Source organism: Canis lupus, chromosome 24 (genome assembly GCF_003254725.2).
Source record: "Canis lupus dingo isolate Sandy chromosome 24, ASM325472v2, whole genome shotgun sequence".
Taxonomy (NCBI): Eukaryota; Metazoa; Chordata; class Mammalia; order Carnivora; family Canidae; genus Canis; species Canis lupus.
This window is the reverse complement of record NC_064266.1, coordinates 22,863,253-22,884,555: the sequence shown is the minus strand read 5'-3', so window position 1 is coordinate 22,884,555 and position 21,303 is coordinate 22,863,253. Positions and strand designations below refer to the sequence as shown.

Here is a 21,303-nt window from a genome sequence, read left to right as displayed (position 1 = left end):
GAGGGATCTGGTCTCTGGATCACAAGGGCAACATCCCAGACGAGCTCCCAAATGTTGTGCCCAAGACTGCCAATCCGAGAAACCACCAAGGAGCCGACACTGATGCAAGTACACAAGGATTTATTTACAAGCTCGAGCTTGGGTCCAAGTATACTCCACACAGCAGAGCAGAGGCTTGAACCCCAAAGTGGGTTACAGTTTTTATGGGCTGGTCTAGGGGATTTTCAGAATGGGTGGAGGAATTTTTTCCATTCCAATATGGGGGAAAGGGTGGGGGAGTTTCTAAAGATCTGATATGGGATTCTCTACTGAGGGCATTCTGAGCTTTATTGTCTTTCCGATATGGGATTCCCTCCCTGCCTAGGATATTCTGCAGTTTTTCCTGTAAAGTTCAGCTCTTATTCCCAGGGGCCTAAGATGACTATACTTGTGCTAATGCTAAACTTGAGGTGCAATGGCCTTAATTTTTCTTGGCATCCACATTCAACACCTAAAATGGTCTTAGAAGATAAGGGGTATAGATAGGCCAACAACTAACATTTCTTTTACCTTTTAAGAGATAAATATGATCATAGGAAGTTGTAAAAACAGTACAGAAAGGTTCTCCCATAGGTTAAGTTTTCTGTAACTACAGTGCAGTATCACAAGGGAATAAACATTGATGAAACTGTGTATAGTTCTATATCACTTTAGTGTACATGTGTATTCCATGTAATCACCACTGCAGTCAAGATACAGAACTATAGAGGGGGCGCCTGGATGGCTCAGACAGTTAAGCATCTGCCTCCGGCTCAGGTCATGGTCTCAGGGTCCTGGGATTGAGCCCTGCATCAGGCTCCCTGCTCAGTGGGGAGTCTGCTTCTCCCTCTCCCGCTGCTGCTCCCTGTGCTGGTTCTCACTCACTCACTCACTCTCACTGTCAAATAAATAAATAAAATCTTAAAAAAAAAAAAAAAAGATACAAAAGTATAGAAACCTTATCTGCCTTTATGCTCTCTGGTTTAGAATATAATTGTCTTCAACACTTCCTTTAAATATACAGACAGTGATATCACACAATGTTAAAACTTTTGCTTCAACTACCATAGTTTAGAAAACTTAAGCAAAGGAAAGTCTATTGTATCGGCTTTTATTTTTGCTCTTTCCATTTTTCTTTCATCTACTATGGTATTTTAAGATTTCTTCTTTTGTAATTTTCTTTCTGCTTCTGAGAGGGACTTCTTTTAGCCACTCTTTTAGGGGAGGTCTGCCTAGAGGCAACTTCTCTTAGTTTCACTTCATCTGAGAATATTTTGATTGTTCCAGAAGTATATTTTTGATAAATGTAAGATTCTGAGTTGACAGTTTTCTTTCAGCACTTAAAAAAAAAAAATGCCACTGGCCCTGGAATTTTTCCTCTATAGGTAAGAGGTTTTTCCCTCTTGGCTTTTAAGATTTTTTTTTTAAATCTTTTTAAGGGGAGCAGGGAATCTTGTTTAAGGTCTATGTTGCTTTTTTGAATCTGCAGATTTAGGTCTTTTGTCAAATTTGGGCAAATTCAATCATTATTTCAGCGTCATACTTCTGTCACATTGTGACTCAGATCTTCTGTTATGTTCCTTTAGGTCTCTGAGGTTCTGTTGATTTTTTAAGTCACTTTCTCCCTGTTGTTCAGAATAGGTCATTTTTCCTGTTGTTTTTCCTCTCCATTCTACTGTTGAGTTCATTGCTGCTTTTAATATATCATTTTCTAAAATATTTTTTAAAGATTTTATTCATTTATTCATAAAATGAATAAAATGACACACAGGGAGAGAAAGAGAGAGAGACAGGCAGAGACACAGGCAAAGGGAGAAACAGGCTCCACGCAGGAAGCCCGATGCAGGACTTGATCACAGGACCCCAGGATCACCCCCTGGGCCGAAGGCAGGCACCAAAACCGCTGAGCCACCCGGGATCCCTAAGTTGGTAAATTTTGTTTTGTGTATTTTTACCCTCTACTAATGACATCATTGGAAAAAAAAATTTAACCCAAGCATGGCCATTTAAAGTAGATAATTGGGGGGAATCCCTGGGTGGCTCAGCAGTTTAACACCTGCCTTCAGCCCACGGCCTGATTCTGGGGTCCTGAGACTGAGTCCGCATCAGGCTTCCTGCATAGAGCCTGCTTCTCTCTCTGCCTGTGACTCTGCCTCTGTGTGTGTGTGTGTGTCTGTCTCTAATGAATAAATAAATAAAATCTTAAAAAAAAATAAAGTAGATAATTGGATAATTGGGTACGTCTACATATAAACAATTCTATACTAAAAAAAGATTAACTTTTTTGTTTTTAAGATTTTATTTATTCATGAGAGACACAGAAAGAGGCAGAGAGAGAGGCAGAGACAGGAAAAGCAGGCTCCATGCAAGGAGCCCGATATGGGACTCAATCCCGGGACTTCGGGATCATGCCGAGTCGATGGCAGACGCTCAGCCCTTGAGCCACTCAGGCATTACAAAAGATAAACTTTTTTTTGGCAAATGAGGTCTGTCATTTTTTTCTTTTACTTTTAAGTTACGTTCAAACATAGACTTCACTTAATCCTGCTAGAATTGGTATGACATTCTGAGGTCTGTTTTGCTTCCAATTATGTTCAAACTCATTTTGACATATAAAAGGCCAATTTAATTAGTCTAGATCTAATAGTACAAAATTTGACCAAAAAACACCATTTTCCCACCAAAGCAAAAATTAAAAACTTTCCTAACTGGTAAAGTATCTCACTGTGCCTAACCTGTTTTTGCAAACAATAAACACTGACTTTCCTTCTAGGAATCTGAAATTTCAGTAGGTGCTGGCAAACATGCCAATGTAGCCAGACTCTAGTAAAGACCTTGGGTGCTAAGTCTCTCAAACGCTTCCCTAAGCAAAACCATCACACATATATTGTTGAATTTTCATTGCTGGTGAAAGAATGAGCTCAGTGTGACCATTCATGAGAGAAAGAGCATAAGGAAGCCTGCAGATGGATTCATCTAGATTCCAACAGTATCTCTTTCCTTTAAGATCCTGCTGTGTAACCTTATGCTTCTGTAATAAATTTTACTTGTGAGCACAACTGTATGCCAAGTCCTATGAATTCATTTAAGAAATCTCAAAAACCTGGGGGTAGAATTGGGGTGCTCTGACTGCTTCAAAATGCAAACGACTCAAAAGTCTATCGAGAGCAAAAAGTATAAATTGTGGAATATTCCTACAAGAAAAGATTATATAGCAATGAAAATGAATAACTGACAACTCTAAAATACAAAAGGGATTGAATCTGAAATGAGGAAAAGTCATTTATTATATTTTGCCTTTTATGAAAGTTTTTTATTCAACGCTAACTCTGAGAAGTCAGGCAGCCTGGGTGGCTCAGCAGTTTAGCAACTGCCTTCGGACCAAGGCATGATCCTGGAGACCCGATATCGAGTCCCATGTTGGGCTCCCTGCATGGAGCCTGTTTCTCCGTCTGCCTGTGTCTCTGCCTCTCTGTCTCTCACGAATAAATAAATAAAATCTTTAAAAAAAAATTAAGGAAAAAAAGACTTCTCAGTCTTTTTTAAGATTTTATTTATTTATTCATGATAGACATAGCGAGAGAAAGAGAGAGAGAGCCCGACGCAAGACTCGATCTTGGGACTCCAGGATCACGCCCTGGGCCAAAGGCAAGTCCTAAACCGCTGAGCCACCCAGGGATCCCCCGAGAAGTCTTTTAAAGTAGCAGTTCTTCAATCTATGTGGGAAGATGGAAGAGGAAAAGATTTGCATGGACATTTTGGAGAATGAGGTTATGGATACCTGCCTATACTTTGCCAGGATCTGCTACAGCCCTGATTTTGAGAAACTGAAGCCTGAGTACCTGGAGGTGCTCCCTGAGTACCTGGTTTATAACATCCTTGATGTACTGCATATATTCGAATCCAAGTGCTTGGAGGCATTCCCAAATCTGAAGGACTTCATGGCTCACTTTGAGGGCTTAAAGAAGATGTCTGCTAGCTGCTTCCTCCCAGGCCCTCTGTTTCTAAAGATTGCTGTGTGGGGCAATAAGTAGGGCCTACATGAGAAGTTGCCAACAAGGACCCAGAGCTGTGCTTGCTGTGTATTCTTTAACAGCTTGTCTTGCTTCTTTGTCCTCTGTTACATTCCTTTGTCTCCATGAAATACTATCGGCCCCCTTTTATCCTTCAACGCTGTTTTCATCTAGGCCCTTGTTACATCAGCTCTCCACTTCAGATTTCCTCCCCACTAGTGTTATCTTTCTAGGCCATTATTGCCTGAGTGGTTGCTTCACTTACAGGAGCTGGACTGGACTCCTGCCCTGTAGATCTCAGCCCTGAGCTCCCCAGCCCAGCCCTGAAGCCTCTTATGGTCTGATGTGCGGCCTGGCTCCCCAGGGTGGTCCCAATCCAGCCCTGTCTGACCCCTGAATCACTCCTGAGGAAAAAAAAAAACTACCTCAGTGTTTAGAGAAATTCAAAGCTGCTTACTGGAATTATATCAACACCATAAGAAACAATAAGGTAAAACATTCTATATTTGTTTCTTTAATAAACATTGTTATCCATAAGTGAAATACAAGTTATATAAAAACGGTATTAGTCTCTAGATTTTGCCATGTTGTTACAGGTTTGCTGGCTTGAGTTCTGAGCCACATATTCAAGTAGCTGTGGACAGTGATGTTGTACTTACCACCAGTGCTAGAACAAGAGTCCGCACCTTCTCCCCAATCTCAGGTGAGATGTCATTGCCGAACTGTTGCAGAGTGGTAAGGAAGCGTTTCAATTTGCTGAGCTGCCGAGCACCACAAGTGGCTGGCAATTGTTGATTTGTTAGTGCAGATGATGTGGAAGAGGCAGGACCATTGCTGAATCTCTGTGGCGGTGATGGGGCACCATTCAGGGTAGGAGGAGAATGGTTGATGCCATTGCTTACTAAAAGAAAGCCAAAATGAAAGATTCTGTTTAGGTACAAAACACATGGATCTTTATTAATTTCTTCTTGTTTGAATTAACTATCGTTTATTCACTTGGAATTTTGTAAAACACATATTTAAAGTTTATAAGGGGATGCCCGGGTGGCTCGGTGGTTGAGCATTTGCCTTTGGCTCAGAGAGTGATCCTGGAGTCCTGGGATGGAGTCCCACATCGGGCTCCCTGTAGGTAGCCTGCTTCTCCCTCTGCCTATGTCTCTGCCTCTCTCTGTCTCTCTCATGAATAAATAAAATCTTTAAAAAAAAAAGAGTTTAAAGGCAGCCCTGGTGGCGCAGAGGTTTGGCGCTGCCTGCAGCCTGGGGTGTGATCCTGGAGACCGGGATCAAGTCCCACATCGGGCTCCCTGCATGGAGCCTGCTTCTCCCTCTGCCTGTGTCTCTGCCTTTCTCTCTGTGTGTCTATCAATAAATAAATAAAATCTTAAATAAAATAAAATAAAACCTTTAAAAAAAGAGTTTATAAGAAATTCTTTCTGCTCTCAATTAGACTACTACATAGTGAGACATTACTAGGTAAAAAATAACAAAATAACAAAGACTAAGTAAAACAATAGTATGGAGTTCTATAAGAACAAGGAGAAGGGGTTATCTAACTACAGTTGCAGTGGGCAGGGATAGGTAGTATTAAGATTTCTTGCAACAGGTACTGCATGAGATGAGTCTGGTAGAACACATATTTCCTGACTGGACACACATCTTGCACAAATTTTTTGTCTTCCATCTCTGCCTAATCTTAGGGGTCCAAAGAAATAAAACGGTCAGTTACAATGTAGCATGTGAAGGGACCATCAGAAAACAATTCTGTTAAAGTGAAAAATGTTTTTTCTTTCGTTCTTTTTTTTTTTGAGAAATGTTTTCTCTAGGCTATAGATTTAATGACCTATTCCTGCAATAAGGTATATATCTCTTGGACCATTCAGAGTAATTGTGCCCATCAGTTTCTCCTTGCCCCAACAATGCTATATTACTGCTGCCAAATTCTTGGTTACTCAATAAAGACACTATACAGGACATACCAATTCTTTATTTCTGCTCAAATAATACATGTGGTTACCTGCAGTTTTCCTATTTTCCCATTGTTCTTAGTTATTTGTTGCTAGATTTAAATTAATTTGAAATACCATCCTAGGGATCCCTGGGTGGCGCAGCGGGTTGGCGCCTGCCTTTGGCCCAGGGCGCGATCCTGGAGACCCGGGATCGAATCCCACGTCGGGCTCCCGGTGCATGGAGCCTGCTTCTCTCTCTGCCTGTGTCTCTGCCCCTCTCTCTCTCTCTGTGACTATCATGAATAAATAAATAAAATCTTTAAAAAAAAAAAAAAAAAAAAAGAAATACCATCCTAAAGTTAAGTTCTTGGAGGTATTAAGTAAAAATCTCTTTTTTCACTGAACAGTGAAATAAAACTAGCTGGTACTAAGTGTCAGTAGATTTTCATTCAATCATACACAGGCTTGAAAGTCTAGGAAGGAAGGGGATCCCTGGGTGGCTGAGTGGTTTAGCGCCGACTTCACCCCAGGGTGTGATCTTGGAGTCCCGGGATCAAGTCCTACCTCGGGCTCCCTGCATGGAGCCGGCTTTTCCCTCTGCCTATGTCTGTGCCTCCCTCCCCCTCTCTCTCTCTTTCTCTCTGTGTCTCTCTCATGAATAAATAAATAAAATCTTAAAAAAAAAAAAAAAAAAAGAAAGTCTAGGAAGGTAAAACTACAACAGATATCTAAAAACAAACATTGGAGATCCCTGGGTGGCTCAGCAGTTAAATGCCTGCATTTGGCCCAGGGCGTGATCCTGGAGTTCCAGGATTAGGTCCCGGGATTGGATCCCATGTCAGGCTCCCTGCATGAAGCCTGCTTCTCCCTCTGCCTGTGTCTCTGCCTCTCTTTCATGAATAAATAAATAAAATCTTTAAAAATAAAAATAAAAACAGAAACAGTTTAAATCAGGTCTTATAACAAATTTAGAGAGTGCAATTCTTTAATCTTAACTTAGAAAACTGACATTTACTTATATTGGGCTCAATGCCAAGACATTAACCATGAAAAATCTTTCACTTCCCTCTTCTTCCTCCAAGCCAGTCATATTCAGTCAGCCATACTGTTCCTACTTTTTGACTAACCCTGATGCAAACGTGATCTGGCAAACTCTTCCTCATCCTATTTATGCTTGGATATCACCTGTATTAAGAAGCACTTTTTAAAAAAATATTTTATGTATTTATTCATGAGAGACACACACACACACAGAGAGAGAGAGAGAGAGAGAGAGAGAGAGGCAGAGACACAGGCAGAGGGAGAAGCAGGCTCCATAAAGGGAGCCCGACATGGAACTTGATCCCGGGCCTCCAGGATCATGCCCTGGGCTGAAGGCAGACACTCAATCGCTGAGCCACCCAGGCGTCCCAGAAATACAATTTTTAAAAGGATATAAAACTTCATTTCATTCACTCTGGCTCAGACTGCTGCAGCTACCACTCATTCAATATCAAATGTTTTGGAAATATAATAATAATCAAACCTTCTGTAAAGCTGTACTTCCTAGACCCTTCTCTTACCTTTTAAAATAATAAAAATGAAAACCACAAATGTTTGAGTAAAGATAGTTGTGTAAACTTATGTAATGATATTTAAATAAGAAAATGCATATGGCACCTAGCACAGTGCTCTGACGCACTGTGGGCTCTCTACAAATAGCAAGCATGTTCTGCTTTACAAGATAAAATATCTGTAAGAGTCAACATGTACTGGAGGTATATCATGGGCACAGAATGGCAGAAAAACTAAGATTAAAATCTAGACTTGTATGTATGTATGTTTAGATTTTACATTAGGTTTTCTTCTGATTTTTGTCTGTTTAAGTCAGTCTGTTACATACGACTGACTGTAGAGTTAGAGGGTTTCTGAAAATTCAACTTTAGTAAATATTACCAACTTTCTCATACTCAAACAATGTATGGAGTGTTCAGGTAACTCCACACATGCCCACCAAAACTTGGAATTCTTTTCCATTTTGAACATTCTTGTAGGTGTATAAGGTATTCCCATTGGGTTTTACTTTGTATTTCCTTGGTAACTAGTAAGGCTGAACATCTATTATATACTTACTAGCTAATGTGATTCTTATGGACTGAATTATGTCCCCCACAAATTCCTATGTTGTAATCCTAATCCCCGGTACCTCAGAATGTGATTGTATTTGGAGATAGAGCCTTTGAAGGTTAAGTGAGATCATGTGGGTGGTCCCTAATCTAATAGGACTACTGTCCTTATGAGAAAAGGAAAGGACAGCTGGTACACATAACCACAGAGGCAAGGACATGGGAGGACACAGCAGGAAGGCTGGCTATCTGTAAGCCAAGGAAAGAGGTCTCAGAAGAAACCAAACCTGCTTACACCTTGATCTTGGACTTCTATGCTTTAAACTGTGAAAAAATAAATTTCTGTTGTTTAAGCCACTCAGTCTGTGGTATTTAGTTGTGGTAGCCCCAGAAAACCTAACACAATACTCATTCTCTTACATAAAGAGCCTTACTGGGGCGCCTGGGTGGCTCAGTCAGTTAAACCTCCAATTCTTGATTTCGGCTCAGGTCATGATCTCAGGGTCTTAAGACTGAGCCATGTGCTAGGTGTGGAGCCTGCTTAATATTCTCTCTCTCTCCCTCTGCTCTTCCCCTCTCTTAAAAAAAAAAAAAAAAAAAAAGACCCACACCATGATAGTCCTAGCATACTTTCAGAAATAGTTTGGTAATTATATGAAATTTACTTTGACTCTTATAAATCAATATAATAATTTGTTTTGTATTTTATTTTATTTTTATTTATTTATTTTTTAAAATTTGTTTTATTTTAAAGGTAAAGCTCCACGCTGGGCCCAATGCAGGGCCCAAACTCACCACCTCAAGATCAAGAGTCAGATGCTTAACCAACTGAGCCACCAAGGCACCTGTCAAAATAATAATTTAAATTCATTTTAGAGCTAAGAAATTAAAATAGCTACTTACCAGCCACAGTATGAAAACAAAATATTTAGACCACTAAATTTTCAAATGCCTAAATTAGCTAAGTACTATTCTCAGAGGGCAAAAGTAATTTATAAAAGTAAGATATATGTGTGTATATATGTATATGTACATATCTCTGTATTATATATATACATATAATATCTTAACAGCTATTTTGAAAATTGAATAATATATGCAAAGACTTAATAGCAAGTCAGTTGCTTATAACTAAATGTCAGTCTGAACCACAAACCCAAGAAAATGAAGAGGTCTCACATGCTGTAGGAGTAAATGACACTGGCCTGGGTCCTCCAGGATTTATTGGTGGCAGGGGTGGCATGGTAGGAGGTGAGGATCTTGACTGTATCTTCACTTCCACAGGCGACCCAGGCATTGCTGGCACTCTTTTCTCAGGACCAACTATAGAGAATAAAAGTAATGGAGGTCAGAGTCTTCTATAAGATAATAAAAATCATGACAATAATTTGAAATACAAACATATTTTCCTAGAGGACTGAAAAGCGAAGAGGACGCCGATTTCAACATGCTGAACGCTGGCCCCCAAAAGATATCTACCATACTTCCCCTTAGCTAGCTTCACTTTCCACAGTTTCAATTACCTGTGGTCAACTATGGTCTGGAAAAAAATGAGTCTCTTTCTGATCTATAGTCAGAAGGTCAATAGTGGCCTAACACTAGGTCAAAATGCCTATGTCATTCACCTCATCACAAAGGCATTTATTATCTCACATCATCACAGAAAGAAGGGTAAGTATGGTACAGTAAGATACTGTGGAGAGAGACCAGTCACATAATTTTTATTACTGTATATTGTTATAACTGTTCTATTATTACTGTTGTTAATCTCTTACTATACCTAATTTATAATTTAAGTTTTATTACAGTATGTACAGGAAAAAATATTATGTGTATATATATGGCTTGGTACTATCTGCAGTTTCACTTATCCACAGAGGTTGTAGAATGTATCCGCTACAGATAAGGAGTAGGGGTGGGGGACTACTGTACTTGTTAATCCCTTCAACTGTGAGTAATTGTTTATGTGGAAAAAGGGTCTTTAAAGATGTAGTTAAGGATCTTGAGAGAAGATCATCCTGGATTATGTAGGTCGGTTTTAAATTCAATATGAATACCCACCCTCACAAGAAGAGAAGACTACATGAAGAAGACATAGTTGCGTAATGAGAATTCACTAGGATGCTAATGGCAGAGACCAGAGTGATGCAGCTATAAGCCAAGCAATGCCTAGGACTATTGTCAACCACCAGAAGCTGGGAGACGGCTATGGACTAGATTCTTCCTCAGATATCCCAAGGAGGAATCGACCCTACTTATACCTTGATTTTGGTCTTCTGGCCTCCTGAACAGTGAGAGATCATTGCTGTCTTAAGCAACCCAATTTGTGGAACTTTGTTAAGGCAATCATAGGAAACTAAAACAAGCCAGCAAAGTCAAGGGGTAACAGGACCTCTAAGTTAACATTGAGGATGGGGGCTGAGAAAGGACGAAACCAGGTTACAAATTGAGCTTATCTCAACTGCATTCTTTTTTGACTTAACTTTATAAATCAATCAAATTATTAAGTGGAAAAAAACAAATGTGGGACTATCTAGACTAGTAGGCACCAACTGCATGGCAGGAAACAAAAACAAAACAATCAGTTATACATAAATTACTACAAATGATGAAATACTATTTTTTATATATAAAACTAAAGTAGGAAAAAAGAGATGGAATCAACATCTCTGACATCAGTCATGTAAATGTCATTTATGATGTATAATATCCCAAAAGATGAAAAGTAGAGCTGAATGTAAACTAGGCACAGGCTATTCCCTAAGGTAGCTGTTTGATTACAATAGACTACAAATTCCAGAAAGAGAAATTTGATAAATTAAACTTAATGACATTAATAATATGTCTGGACTGGGGCACCTGCGTGGCTCAATTGGTTAAGTGTCCAACTCTTAAACTCAGCTCAGGGCTTTTTTTTTTTTTTTTTTTTTTTTTTTTTTTTTTTCTAGCTCAGGTCTTGATCTCAGGGTCATGAGTTCAGGCCCCCATACTGGGCTTTAGGGAAAAAAAGACCTGAGTTAATATCAACAGGACTTCATACAAGGAGTAATATTCTATTATCTTCACAGTTATTTTTCCCCATTAAAGAGAACATGTTATGTACTTGGTTAATAACAGGGCCAGGGGGATCCCTGGGTGGCGCAGCGGTTTGGCGCCTGCCTTTGGCCCAGGGCGTGATCCTGGAGACCCGGGATCGAATCCCACGTCGGGCTCCCGGCATGGAGCCTGCTTCTCCCTCTGCCTGTGTCTCTGCCTCTCTCTCTCTGTGTGTGTGTGACTATCATAAATAAATAAAAATTTATTAAAAAAAAAAAAAAAAAAAAACAGGGCCAGGGTTACCATAATCATCTTTAAATTGAACTATGTTCCTCTGAGTAACTCCAAGCTTTACACTGAAGTATTATATATCTATTCTCCAATAATGGTGAATTCAAAGCACCAGAAATGGATGTACCAAAAGTTCAAATGAAATGTTAAATCATAGCTGTAGACAAAATACATTCATGACACTGGCAACAAGGTACATATTCGCACATTCACGAGCATGTTCTAATGAGGACAGTATCACCAAATATTATTTTTATCCTTCAGTCTGAAGTGGCATATTTTGGGAAATGATATAATGAATCCATAAAGCCCATCAAGAAAGTAATGTCCTCAAGTTACTAACGAAAATGTGCAGCTCTCTTTTGAGAGCCATGAGGGCAACACTGCCAGCTCTTCCCCTCTCTCAGTCCAGGACATTTTCTTTGTGAAATTGATGGTCGTCCTGTCTGATTAGTGGACTAATGAGCTACTGCGTTTGCCTTTTTCTTGTTGACAGTATTTTTCTCAATGCCCTTCAGAGAATGGTTGACACATTTCCAGCTCTTCCATCTGGGGCCTAGCTTTCTGGAGGGTGGAGGGAGAAGGGAAGGAAGGAACTGACAGTTGTCTCGCACTATAATGTGTTGTGTATAGTGTGCAACAACCTAGAGGGAGCCTTTCTTCAGACCACCTGCCTTTACAGCAAGGGCGCCAAAGGCCTGAGGAAGACTTAACAACAAGATGTGTTTTAACATTCAGCACTTGGCAGAATGAAAAACGGAGAAAGTCTGAGCTCAACTGCAGAACACTGAGTTATATACCAACTGAAAGCTTAGATACTGGCAAAACCCAGCCCTCAGAGTACTGTTTTACAGACTAAAGCCACCCGTATCTCTTGTTCACATCACGACTCACAAACCTGCAACACTAGTGTTATTCCTCATGTTTCAGTAACATCGTCTAGTAGAAAAGGCATGTGTATGGAGACTGATAGGTTTTAAAAAAAATTTTTTTTTTTTTAATTCATGATAGACATGGGGGGGGGGGGGGCAGAGACACAGGCAGAGGGAGAAGCAGGCTCCATGCCAGGAGCCTGACACGGGACTCGATCCCGGGACTCCAGGATAGTGCCCTGGGCCAAAGGCAGGCGCTAAACTGCTGAGCCACCCAGGGATCCCCCAAGAGACTGATAAATTTAATATGAATTCTCATTCTGTTTTAACTGATAAGTCTTTTATCAAGTCATTTCACCTTTTTAGGTCATTTTTAACAAATATAAAATGAGAGAGAATAAGACTGACCAGGTAGGAAAGATGTAAGGGTAAGAAATGATGCTTAGACTAGTTGCTAGGTTAAAGAAGGTACTCACTCAGAAAAGAGAAATGATTAGAAAATAGGAAGCCTAGTGCCAAGTTCTGTATTTACCATCTAACTAGCCATGTGACCATGTCTGACTTAATATTAACATCTGATTCCAAAGAAAATGGGTATACTACTAACAGTTAATCCATCTAACTTCAGCAGCATTACATGGAATGATTCAAGAATTAATAGCTGTAAAATCACCAAGTCCAATGTAAGATGGTATTTTTGCTGGAGGCTGGGTATCATGAAGACCAAGTGGTGGTGTGAGATATATATCCAAGTGGCTTATAACCTGACAAAGCCAGCAGCTGCTCAGATGGTGAATAAGGGGTATGTTACAAGAAGGCATTTTCACCCTCTGTTTGGTGACTGTGCCATGTCTTTATGTCATCACTGTTACAGTGACTTCATTTCTGAATTTTCATGGAATGCATACTCATGTTTTATATTCTAGCTGAATTCATAGAAAGAACCACATATCCTGAACTCTTTTCAACTCCGGAAAACTGTAGATACACTTCAAAGAGAAGAAATTCCTTTCAAGTGGGACTTTGAGGTCATAAACACCACTACTTGGTGGTGGTTCTCTTATCAAAGAGAAATAAAGTCTTCACTCCTAGAAACTCAAAATAACCCTTAGTTTTGTTATAAAGGTTCAACTGATTCTAAACACAGATTTTAAGATTTAAAGTAATGGATAATTTAGTCACTCTATGACTTTTGCTTTAGATATTTTGAAGACAAGAATATATAAATGGCTTAAAAATTAAAATCCAAACACATGATCACACGCATTTCCAAGATCACTGAATAGCTTTAACACCTAACCCTGTAAAGCCAAACAATTTGAGCTAGAGAGGAGGAGCAAACATGGAAAAGTATGTCTGAATAAATGACCTTACTTCTACATCATGCAATATGCTATGTATGTCATGAAAACAGAACACAATAAGCAGCTCTCTGTGTGACAACAATGTTTTTCCTTCCCACATAGAATTTGAAGAATCAGACACGAAACTAAAGACTGGAACTTTTCTGTAGCCTTAAGAGAAGTAATACTGAACATAAACACAAATTCCAGATAAATATTACTTAAAAATGAACTTGATGTGAAAAATGCTTTATCATTACCTGTTTTGTATGAAAGTGATTCTCTCATCACTTCAAACACAAAGTTACGGTGAAGGGTATCATAATATATATAGTAATGATCAGTACACAGTAGATACTCTCCATGTTTACTTGAATTAAATTAAAAATCTATTAAAATTAATAATTTTATTATTTGGCCCTTCAGATCTTTATCTACGCTAAGCTTTCAGTAGAAGAAGATATGGTCATTGCTCCTTATCATCACTGAGAAAAATGAGATGAATATAGATCTTTCAGATGCACAGGATTGCTGATCATTCCAAACATGATGACCAAGGAAGCCATTATATCTATTTCTTTAAAAACAACAACAACTCAGAATCCTAAGAAACAATTGTGAAGTTTTAAACATAATTTTCTTTGGGGGCAGAGGCAAAAATGGATGACTTTCTATTCTGTATGTATAAGCATATATTTATATGGTTCAGAAATCAGTATGATATAAAAAGAAATTTTCCTTGCTCCTGTCCCTACTTACCCCACCTCATAGGGAACCATTTTAAATTCCTATCCTACCCCTATTTATACACGTGTAAATATGTTGATGTTACATCGAATGTCCCCAATAATGGCCTCTCTGCTGCCACAACCTTTGCAACGTATCAGAAGTAGCATCTCTATCCCTATACCCTGAATCTGGCCAGGGCCTCTGACTGGCTTTGACCAATGTAAAGTGATAGAAATAACAGAGTGCCAGTTCTGAGCGTCTCTTTCACCCAGCGATGAAAGCAAATCCAGACTCATCTGCAGTAGGATGAGACCACATGGAGAAGAGAGGAGTTGTACCAGCTAAGGCCAGCTGATCCCTCCAAACACATGAGAGCCTAACCTAATGGGTCTGGTCTGCAGCTAGCTGATTGCAGACATTCATATATGAATGAATAAGAACCAAGAGCAGAACAAATGTCTGACTCACAGTCATAAGAAAAAAAAAAAACCTTATTGTTTTAGGTGACTTTTTTTTTAAGACTTTATATATTTATTCATGAGAGAGAGAGAGAGAGAGAGAGAGAAGCAGAGATACAGGCAGAGGGAGAAGCAGACTCAATGCAGGGAGCCCAACGTGGGATTCAATGCCCGGTCTCCAGGATCACACCCTGGACTGAAGGTGGCATTAAACCGCTGAGCCACCTGGGCTGCCCTAGGCAACTAAGTTTTAATGAGGTTTGTTAGACAGCAATAGACTCCTAGGTAAGGGATCTATACCACACACTGTACTGTTCCTTAGTTTTTTTTTTTTCTTTAAAGACTTTATTTATTTATTTATTTATTTATTTATTTATTTATTTATTTATTTAAATATTTGAGAGAGAGAGAGAGAGAGAGAGAGAGGCAGAGACACAGGCGGAGGGAGAAGCAGGCCCCATGCCAGGAGCCCGACCTGAGACTGGATCCTGGGACTCCAGGACTGCACCCTGGGCCAAAGGCAGGTGCTAAACCGCTGAGCCACCCAGGGATCCCCTGTTCCTTAGTTTTTTGTTGTCGCTCTTTTGTCTTGTTTTATAATTTCAAAGCATGTTCTGAAACTCTTAATTCCACAACCTTTTTTCTTTAACAGATGCATGATATTCCACTGTGTGAACACACCATCGTTTATTTAAATAATCCCTTATTGACAAATAATGGGATTATCTATTATCATTTGTAGCTGAATTTTGCGGCTGTCTAGGTCTCATGCAAAATACTTCACTATATTTGCCAGGCTTTGGGGAAGAGATAAGAGAAGTCAGGGCCCCAAGTTATGGGAAACACATATTGAAATGTTTGCAAAGTACTAAGGATATAAAGAAGTAGAAAGATACCATGTATGAAGGCCAAGGACGACCTTATAGAGCATTAACTAGGTCAGTGAGAAGGCTACATGAACTTGCCAGGTAGCACACAAGGACAAAAGCATGAAAGATACAATTTAAACAGTGCCCCTAAAGTTGGGATCAGAACCAAGGAAAAAAAATCAGAAAAAAGATTTCCTTGCCCACAGTCTCTCTTTAACCATTCCCAAGATAGGGAAATGTTCTGAATGTCTAACTGTCAGATGAGAAACATTTCCAAAACTGACAATCCTAATTTGCTAAAGTTAGAGGAAAGAACATCAAAATTGCTGTTGCACTTGTAGGCTTCTAAGGCTGGTTAAACTGACTGTGGGGATAGCACCTGCTTAAGGATGAGCATTTCCCATCAGTGTAGCTCTGCCATAAGCCTGATAACACATCCAACTTTCTAATAACATGCAGGCTTCACATGCAGAGACAGCCAGGAATAACTGTTTACGATGACAGATAATTTATCATTCAACAGAAATTGAAGCATAATGACTCAAAGAAATTACAGAAAGTGTTTTATAAGAGACCTTGAAGACAGAGCTCAATTAAAACAAAATTAATGCTTTACTGTATACTAACAATAGGAATTGAAAAAACAAATTTTCCCATTCCACATTTATAAATAACAAATAAAATTAATTTATCGAATACATTCTCACAGCTGAGGGATCAGCAAACTTTTTCTGCAAAGGGCAATATTAAATATTTTTGGCTTTGTGGACCATATGGTCTCTGTCAGAACAATTCAACTCTGCTGTTGTAGCACACTTTAGACAATGCACAAAGGAATGGACTTGGCTGTGTTCCAATAAAACTTTATTTACAAAAATAAGCAGTAGGACGTTGCAAATGGCAATGGAAAAAACTAGAGGGTATTATGCTAAGCAAAATAAGTCAATCAGAAAAAGACAATTATCACTGTCACTGAATTTAAGAAGCAAAACAGAAGATCAGGGCAGCCCCGGTGGCACAGCGGTTTAGCGCCGCCTGCAGCCCAGGGCGTGATTCTGGAGACCCTGGATCGAGTCCCACGTCAGGCTCTCTGTATGATGCCTGCTTCTCCCTCTGCCCGTGTCTCTGCCTCTCTCTCTCTCTGTATCTATGAATAAATAAATAAAAACTAAAAAAAAACAAAAACAAAAAAACAGAAGATCATAGGGGAAGAAAAGAAAAAGTGAAACATGATGAAATCAGAAAGGAACACAAATCATAACAGACTCTAAATCATAGGAAACAAACTGAGGGCTGCTGGGGTGTGGGGGGAGGATGGGTAACAGGGTGATGAACATTAAGGAGGGCACAAGATTAATGAGCACTGGGTATTATATAAGACTGATGAATCAATGACCTCTACCTCTGAAACCAGTAATACTGTACATGTTAACTAACTGAATTTAAACAAATAAAAAATAAAATAAAAAAAAACAGGCAGTGGGCCATAGTTTACTGACCCCTGCAATGGCTGATTAAAATATTGGAAAAATTAAGTTTTTAATTTTTAGTTTATTTCCACGCCTCTAACGTCTATTTTGCAGCATCCATTGAATTGGTTCATCTGAATAAGATTTTTATTCTCTTAAGATTAGATATGAAAGAGAATTTACTTATAACCTTCAAGGAAAATTATAGAAAATTATTTTTTAAAAAAACATTATTGGGATCCCTGGGTGGCGCAGCGGTTTAGCGCCTGCCTTTGGCCCAGGGCGCGATCCTGGAGACCCAGGATCAAATCCCACGTCAGGCTCCCAGTGAATGGAGCCTGCTTCTCCCTCTGCCTGTGTCTCTGCCTCTCTCTCTCTCACTGTGTGCCTATCATAAATAAATAAAAATTTAAAAAAAATAAACTAATAAAAAAAAAAAAACATTATTACTAAAACAGGAACTCGGAGCTAGCTGAGGAGTTGCAAAGATGAGGCTACTTATCTGATGTTCTTCCAAAAGTCAGATAGACATAAAATACCTCAAAGATGACTAGCAAACTGAGAAGGATCATTTGCTTCACGATGATGCTAATTTCCTCCCTAGGTTCCCTCTTTTCTCTATCTTCTACCAGTGCCATCTGATCCCAGACACAGAGACATGCAGAGTATATAAATGACCCTAATAGCTTGATAACAACAAAAACCCCAGAATGAGCAAGAGAGATTTAAAGACACAATTCCCAAAAGAAACTTTACAAATGGCTGATAAGGACATAAAAAGATGCTCAGCATACCAGTTACCAAAGAAATACAAATCATGGGGTGCCTGAGTGGCTCAGTCAGTTAAGGGTCTGTCTGCCTTTGGCTCATGACCTGAGGCCTGGGGTCCTGGGATGGAGCTCTCTGCTCAGAAGGGGGTCTGCTTCTCCCTCTGCCCCTCCCCTTCCTCTTGCATGCTCTCTCAAATTAAATCTTTTAAAAAAAATTACAATACCACAACAAAAAGGAACACACTACTGATACATTTATCCAACAATATGGGAAAATGTCAAAAGCATTAGGCCAAGTGAAAGATGCCAGACACACAACAAAACTACATACCATATTATCCTATTTATACAAAATTTGAGACAAAATTAATGACAAAAAGCAAATGAGTAGCTATCTGAGACTGATGGAAAGAAATGGACTACAAAGGGGCATGTCAGAGAGCATGATAAAGCTTTCTATAGTGATGGAAATATTCTACAACCTGATTGTAATGATGCTAACACAACTAGATATGATAGCTAAAACTTAAACTGTATACATGAAATAAATGGATTTTATCTGATCTAAATTATACCACAATAAAGGTGAGGGAAAAAAGCAAACCAGGGGCACCAGGGTGGTTCGGTGGTTAAGCACATCTGCCTTTGGCTCATGTCCTGTTCCCAGTATCCTGGGATCAAGTCCTCTATAAGGCTCCCCCTAGGGAGCCTACTTCTCCCTCTGCCTGTCTCTCTGCCTCTCTTTCTGTTTCTCTCATGAATAAATAAAATCTTAAAAAAAAAAAAAAAAGGCAAACCAAATGCAGTAATGTATTTTTTTTATAATTGCAATCAAGGTGAGTTTATCCAAGAATGCAAGGTTAATTTTATATATTTAAAATCCAATATAATTCAACATATTAACAGATTAAAAGAAATACCTTAAAATCACTTAAATAATTACAGAAAAAACTTTCATTAAGACCCAATTTCCACTCATGAATATGAAGAAAACTAGAAAGAGAAGATCAATTCCTTAACTGGATAAAGGGTATTTCCCAAAAACCCATATAAAATATCATACTTATTGGTGAAGTATTATTACAAGCAATGCCTTTCATCTCAGAAAGGAGATAAATCAAAGCTTCCAGTCAACATTTATTCAAGAATCAAACCACAGCAGCAGGACTGTTAAGAAATAATGGGTATGAAGACCTGAAAGGAAGAAATGAAACTGTCCTTTTGTACATATCAGATGACTTTCTATAAAAGAAAACCAAGAGAATCTACCATTCAATAATTAGATTACGCAGTTCAGTAAGACTGTTAGATAGAAGTTCAATATTATAAAAATGAATTGGATTCCTATATCCTGGCAAACAAATACTATTTTCAAAAATATATGAATTACAACAAAAATTATAAACCATCTAGAAATAAGCCTGACACAAAATATATAAACTTTATGATGAATGTAAGTAATTGAAAAGACATAAAAAGAGATTTAAGCAGTTAGAAAGCTCTAGCATGCTTATGCTTATGATTATCACCAACATTTTCTCTTCGTTTTAATGTAGAAATTCAATGAAAAAAATTTAAGATTTTATTTATTATTCATGAGAAACACACAGAGAGAGAGAAAGAGAAAGAGAGAGAGGCAGAGACACAGGCAGAGGGAGAAACAGGCTCCATGCAGGGAACTGGATGTGGGACTTGATCCCAGGTCTCCAGGATCACACCCTGGGCTGAAGCCGATGCTAAACTGCTGAGCAGTCTGGGCTGCCCTCAAAGCAATTCTAATTGAATGCACCCAAGATTTTTAGAGTAATCTGATGAACAAATACTAAAATTTAGGTTCAAAAATTAACATGTTAAATGTAAATGCACAAAAGAACACAAAACTAGGGCAGCCCCGGTGGCTCAGCGGTTTAGTGCCACCTACAGCCCAAGGAGTGGTCCTGGAGTTCCCCAGATCCAGTCCCACATCAGGCACCCTGCATGGAGCCTGCTTCTCCCTCTCTCTCTGTGTCTCTCATGAATAAATTTAAAAAAAAAAAAAAAACTTTAAAAACAAGGTAATAGGGGCGCTTGGGTGGCTCAAGTTAGGCATCTGCCTTCATCGGGTCATCGGGTCGGGTCATCGGGTCGTGATCCCCGGGTCTTGGGGGGTCCTGGAATCCAGCACCAGGTTGGGCTCCCTGCTTGGTGGGGAGCCTGCTTCTCCTGCTCCCTCTGCCCCTCTGCCTGCTTGTGCTCTTTCACATAAACAAATGAAATCTTTTAGGGATCCCTGGGTGGCTCACCACTTTAGCGCCTGCCTTTGGCCCAGGGCATGATCCTGGAGTCCCAGGATTGATCCCTGCCTGGAGCCTGCTTCTCCCTCTGCCTGTGTCTCTGCCTCTCTTTCTCTCTGTGTCTCTCGTGAATAAATAAATAAAATCTTAAAAAATAAATAAAATAAATAATAAATAAAATCTTTAAAAAATAAAAACAAAGGAATAATAAATATCAAATTCAAGACAATAACTACACCAAACAGAAGAAAAGGAACTGAGTATCAGGCAGCTACAGATTGTAGTTCTAATATTTTACTTTTTTGAAAGATCTGAAGCAAAATGTAAGACAAACTACTAAATTTTGATAGAGCTAAGAGTGGGTACACGAGTGTTTGTTATGCTGTGTGTTTTCTTATTTTGTAAGCCTGAAATATTTCATAAGAAAAGAAAGATCACTAGCTGCAATGGGAAAAATGTTAAGATCATAATACAGGAAGATACTATTTATTAAACGGTTGTTACAGTGAGAGATGACTGTGACCTGAGACTGCAGTAGCAACAGGAATGGTAAGGGCGGGGGGCAGATTTCAAACATATTTAGAGTTATAATAAATAGGATTTGTTGGTTGATTAGATGTGGAAGATAAAACAAGTGACCAAGACAGAGGCCACTAAAAGGAAAGTATATTGGAGGGGAGAGATGATGAGTTCAGTATTAGACACAATTACAATTGCTTCATTATGCCTCAGATGGAGAGGAAAGAAGGCTGGAATAAAATTGCAAGATACAGCTTTGCATCCTGATTGTTCTACCAATTTATGTGCTGTGGGACCTTGAACAAGTCACTCCAGAGTCCTGCTTTCCTCCTCTGTAACATGAAGGAAAGCAAGATGTGGAAAGGTCATAAAGTACCCAGTGAGAAAGTGCTGTTACACTATTGATACAGGAGATATTTTGAGACAGCTATCCATCAGTAATGTATTCATAATCATTATGCCACTATATGTTGAAAGTAACTAACGGGTCTCCTCCAATGCTAATGACTTTAATATTTAAAGATATGTTGTAATTGCCTGCCAACATCAAAACCTTGTTGATAACCTTAATGCAAGTTAAAAGCAGCAGCAA

At 39.1% G+C, this 21,303-nt stretch overlaps 1 protein-coding gene and 2 long non-coding RNA genes across 11 annotated transcripts in view; 2 read left to right on the top strand and 1 right to left on the bottom strand.

Moving 5' to 3' along the window:
- Positions 1-21,303, bottom strand: part of CBFA2T2 (CBFA2/RUNX1 partner transcriptional co-repressor 2) — a 146,909-nt gene that overhangs the window by 31,404 nt on the left and 94,202 nt on the right. For 4 of the 9 annotated variants that reach the window (XM_035705918.2, XM_049100532.1, XM_035705921.2 and 1 more), the window contains 2 exons: positions 9,262-9,405; positions 4,691-4,932 (listed from right to left, as the gene is read on the bottom strand). In XM_035705918.2, coding sequence (XP_035561811.1) covers positions 4,691-4,932; positions 9,262-9,405 — 386 coding nt within the window. Of the gene's footprint in view, positions 1-4,690; positions 4,933-9,261; positions 9,406-9,605; positions 9,699-12,888; positions 13,104-21,303 lie in introns of those variants that run through there. The other 5 variants (XR_004809173.2, XM_025469751.3, XM_025469752.3 and 2 more) reach the window with 3 other exon arrangements.
- The window catches only part of LOC118352282 (uncharacterized), a 54,987-nt gene continuing 37,963 nt past the window's right edge, over positions 4,280-21,303 (top strand). The window contains exons 1-2 of the long non-coding RNA XR_004809174.2: positions 4,280-4,521; positions 4,628-4,734. This is a non-coding gene — a long non-coding RNA (uncharacterized LOC118352282). The remainder of the gene's footprint in view (positions 4,522-4,627; positions 4,735-21,303) is intronic.
- On the top strand, positions 12,945-14,366 carry LOC112673816 (uncharacterized). Its single transcript, XR_003145059.3, has 2 exons — positions 12,945-13,083; positions 14,051-14,366. It is a non-coding gene; the product is annotated as an uncharacterized LOC112673816 (long non-coding RNA).